Source organism: Octopus bimaculoides, chromosome 20 (assembly GCF_001194135.2).
Source record: "Octopus bimaculoides isolate UCB-OBI-ISO-001 chromosome 20, ASM119413v2, whole genome shotgun sequence".
Classification (NCBI taxonomy): Eukaryota; Metazoa; Mollusca; class Cephalopoda; order Octopoda; family Octopodidae; genus Octopus; species Octopus bimaculoides.
The window spans coordinates 24,236,336-24,241,192 of record NC_069000.1 but is presented as its reverse complement, the minus strand read 5'-3'; the positions used below and the strand labels follow the sequence as shown (position 1 = coordinate 24,241,192).

The 4,857-nt window shown below is 37.6% G+C and overlaps 1 protein-coding gene and 1 long non-coding RNA gene across 2 annotated transcripts in view; one reads left to right on the top strand and one right to left on the bottom strand.

The window, feature by feature from the left end:
• The first annotated feature begins 1,941 nt into the window (after nt 1-1,941).
• The window catches only part of LOC128250366 (zonadhesin-like), a 16,111-nt gene continuing 13,195 nt past the window's right edge, over nt 1,942-4,857 (top strand). Inside the window, exon 1 of the mRNA XM_052975247.1 lies at nt 1,942-2,138. Coding sequence (XP_052831207.1) covers nt 2,024-2,138 — 115 coding nt within the window. The 5' untranslated portion in view covers nt 1,942-2,023. The remainder of the gene's footprint in view (nt 2,139-4,857) is intronic.
• LOC128250367 (uncharacterized) overlaps nt 3,743-4,857 on the bottom strand; it is an 82,499-nt gene continuing 81,384 nt past the window's right edge. The window contains exon 2 of the long non-coding RNA XR_008266400.1: nt 3,743-4,190. This is a non-coding gene — a long non-coding RNA (uncharacterized LOC128250367). The remainder of the gene's footprint in view (nt 4,191-4,857) is intronic.

Below are 4,857 nucleotides of genomic sequence, written 5' to 3'. Positions count from 1 at the left end.
GTGCGTGCGTGCGTGCGTGCGTGCGTGCGTGCGTGCGTGCGTGCGTGCGTGCGTGCGTATGTATGTATGTATGTATGTATGTATGTATGTATACGATAAGTTCATGTATCTCAGCAACACACTCTCCAGATCTGTGAACATTGACGATGAAGTCGACACACGCATCACCAAGTGGAGCTCAGCATTCGGGTGGCTACGTGAATCAGTGTGGGAGAGGAGAGGCATATGACTGACCACAAGTTGAAAGTGTACCAAGCAGTTCTAATACCTACGCTACTATACGCTTGCGAGATTTGGACGGTTTACGAACTGACCGATAAAGCCGTTGAAAATCACCTTGCAAGACAAGATCCCAGACACGAAGGATTTCTCTGGAGCTGATCTGCCAAGCATCTGCACACTGTTGAGGAGGGAGCAAGTCGGGTGAATAGGCCACTTAGTTTGAATGCCTAACACATGACCCTTCAAAAGACTGCTTTACAGGGAATGGCGAGAGCAAGTGCACACAATGTGGACAGAAACAGCGCTTCAAGGATACACTCAAAGCCTCACTGGACAACGTTAAGATTAATTCCGACACCTGAGAAACGCAAGCACAAGACCACCCCGCCTGGTGAAGCTGCACCAACAGAGATGCCACCTCCAACGAACAAAACAAGATTCCAGAGACACAAAGAAAACGTAAACTGAGCAAGTCCAGAGCCAACCTCTCGCCTGCAGTCCTAGCAGACCACCAGTGCCCGACCTGCATGCATCGAACTGATCTTCGGTCACAGCCGGACACACTGTGTCTCGTCTTCTTCTCCTATGTGATGTCCTTGGTTATCGTCGATAACGACGGACGAACGGATAATGCATACGTGTGTGTGTGTGTGTACATAGTCTTTTCTTAACTACATAATTATTTCTAACTACCTTTTTTTATCGTTACCAAATTCATTTTTATCAACATTTCTAAGCTTTCGCAGCCCCATCACTAAGGTGTGAAGTGGTTTTGGCTTCTATGCTGCCCCTTTTATAGCAGCTAGCTTATATTTTTATCTTTTATCTTTTTATGGTTTCAGTCATTCGACTGCAGCCATGCTAGGGCACTGCCTTGGACAATTTTTAGTCGAATGAATCGACCCCAGTACTTAATTTTGTTAATTCTGGTACTTATTCTATCGGCCTTTTTTCCGAACCGCTAAATTGCGGACATAAACACGCCAACACCGGTTGTCAAGCAGTGGCGGGGGACACAGGTACACACACACACACACACACACACACACACACACACACACACACACACACACACACACACACATACAACGGGCTTCTTTCAGTTTTCCGTCTGCCAAATCAGCTCACAAGGCTTTGGTCGGCCCGAGGCTATAGTAAAAGACACTTGCCCAATGTGCCACGCAGTAGGAACCATGTGGTTGGGAAGCAAGTTTTTTGCCACACAGCCACGCCTGTGCCTATAAATTTATATTTATACAGAATTTACGCCTATAAATCTGTTTATGCTGACATTTTATAGAACCTCAGAGACTAGAACTGGATTTCAATGCCTGCATGCGGCACTTTGAGCAAGTGCATTTTATCAAAGCCTCAGGCCGACCAAAATCAATGCCTTGTTTGTGAAATTTGGCAACTGGAAACTATATGGAAGCCTTGTTGAGGGAGGTAGACCTAATCTGCTACCTGCTTGAAACACTTTCACTTTGTGCCTCAATGGGTGCCTTTGGCAGAATCTGTGTTGTATTTGCAAGCATTTGTACTAGATATCCAGTCTGAGGAAGCTGGTCTTTTGCCCCACTTCCTCCCACCAGTCTCTGAGGTCCTACAAAAAAGCCATAGATGCTAACCTTTGTCTTCTTACAAAACCAATTATTTCACTGTTTAATCTAGTGTTTTTCTTTTTTTCTCTTATTTCTTATCTGCCATTTCATAGCTAGGTGAAAGCCTTACGACTAAAGATTGTAGTTCGATCCTTCTCTGCAAGAAGAAAAACGGTCATCCGGAAATTGAAGTCTCCAAAATGAAGTGTGCAGAACATGCCGAGTGCGTCGTAGTCGACGGACAGCCTTTGTGCCAATGTTTGAAGAACTACAAAGGCAACGGATCTGAAAAATGTATGCTCGAACAGAGAGTCAGTAAGTCCAAAATGTTGTTTTCACAGTTACTAGATCCTCGTTTTAGATATTACACAATTCAATGACATCATTCGCTTGATGAACGTAATATAATATATTTAATACAAAAAGTGTTTCAAAAGCTAATTAAAATAAATATGCGGCGAGAATAAAATACGACATTAGTCGATGATTAAATGTTGGTTTCTTTTTAATCTTCCGAAAGTACGGGAGACAAATCTAGACTTGTTTCGGAGGGGCTATGGTTCGCTGATGAGATCAGAATAATATCAAACATATCCAGAGTTGGTTTTTGTAGTTGATCAGAAAATTAAAAAATAATATTATTCAATGACTAATATCGTTCTTATTTTTTATTTCTCGCTACATATCTATTCTTAGTTTGCTCTATGCATTAGGTATATTAACAATGACCTAATTAAAAGATCATTAATTAGAGACGCCACAACATCAAAGAACAATAGTTAAGTTAATATCAAATATAGTGAGCATTGAAAATATGTACTTTATGCAGTGAGAAAAAGACAATCCTATTAACAGAGACGTAGTTTCGTTCACTCGATCAACCGTATACGTTCCACTGACTTGTACTGCCGACCGTACGGCTGATCAAACCAAATTAAGTATATGTTTGTTCATTTATGTCTGATAAATACGGATTATATAGTTCTTGCGTTGTATCTGTGGTCCTCGTCATATTCTTCGAACGAAACAAAATGCATTTTGTTGGACTCACAACTTTGATATAACATCTCATTATCGACTTGACAGTCAGATATCCCAACACAATACGATTTCATTCTTCCCTCCATTGCATCCTTCTCTTTCATTTGGGCTCGAATTGTTTGACTAAATATAGCACACTCATATACACACACATATGATATGGATATTGTATTATACACATACATACAGAGAGAGGGAGAAGGGGAGGGGGAAACGAAGAGGGAGAGAAAGCGAGAGATAAGCTTTCTCACAAAACACATCTTAAATCATTTGGGAAGCAAGACATTTCTTTACTGAGAATGCTCTACAACCAATATGAACTTAATTGGAACTATGGAAAATATATAAGTGAAATAAATAAACAAAAAAAAATGAATCTTGAATATACTCGTATCAGGAAAATATATGTATATTAAGCTTATGGTTAGCTTTCCAGGACAACTAGATGTTTCTGCGACTGCTCACTTCACCAGCCGGTGTTGAAAGAAATAGATTCTGATGACTGATTCTTGAAATATTAGTACAAGGATATATCATAATATTCGCAGGCAAGGACTATGTTCGAACAAAGCGATCACTGTTCATAACTGATATTTATTCACTAAGTGAATTTCAGAAATCAACTCAGAATGTAGTCAGCCAAACCAAAATACATTGAGACTATTTCGTTTACTGCTGTACAGTCTCTGTTGCCGCATTTCCTTCGCATCAATAAACTGAACAAGCCGTAGGTTTAATTTTTTGAGTGGGGCCAAATGCTAATGCCATTGTTTATGGTTAATTCAGTGTAGTTATTCTCTATGCAGATATATCTTGTCTGAGTATACATGACGGATTATGACGAGATCCTGAAAGATAAAGTAGCAGAGAAAGAAACATTTTCCATTTTTATTATTTTTTATTTATCCATATTTTTATTATAATAAGCCACTGGATTGGTAATGGACAAAATACTTTACAGTATTTCTTCTGAATCTTTACGTTCACTTCCCGCTAAGGTCAACTTTACCTTTCATTGTTTCGAGGGCTATAAAATAAAGTACCAGTTAAGTTCTGACTAATGTATCGACGAATCCAATTCCCTCAAAACTGCTGGCATTGTGCTTAGATTGAAAACAATTATTGTTAACATTTTTAGGATTATAGATTGACGTTAGAGCGTCGGAGAAAAAACTTTTGTAGCATTTCTTCAGACTTTCAGATCAAATCCTACCGAGTCTCACTTTGCCTTTCATTCTTTCGGGACCGATAAAATAAAGTACCAGTCAAGTACGAGGATCTCTGATATCACCTACTTCCATCTCTTCAAAATTACTGGCCGCATACCTAAAATAGGAAACAGTATACAATTATCATATTTTTTTTTGTTTTTTTTTTCTTAATGCTTAAGAAATACATGCTTAAGAAATACATCAAAAGTTACCTTTCTTAAAACAAAAATTAAGTACATCTTGAGATGCATGCAGAAAACTATGCTGCACGAGAGTGCCTTAATAATATTTACAAATCCTAGTATTGCTATTTTCTGGAACGTACTTATATCTATCCTTATAAATAATCTTTCAATGTCTTTACAGAAATGGTTGTGTATCACTCCAGTCGTTCTATAATGCATTAATTCAACATCTATATCGGTATAATTCCTTTCACAAAGCAAACTTTTCAGTTTTCCTTGTGAACAACAATATAGTCGTTTGGTATTGCTATGTTGATAATTACTACTTTATTGTAGTTGTTGGCATGGAAAATTATGTTAGGTTTGTGTGTGTATATATATATATATATATATATATATATATATATATATATATTTATATATTTGATCCTTTATATTGAACACTCAATATTTCATCTACATTCAATACTTTCTTTCATGGTGCCATCCATTTTTATTTTATTTTATTTTATATTATATATTGTATATTATATTATATATTGTATATTCCATATTCTATACCCCACATTGGTTCTGCAGGAATATAAATAAAACATA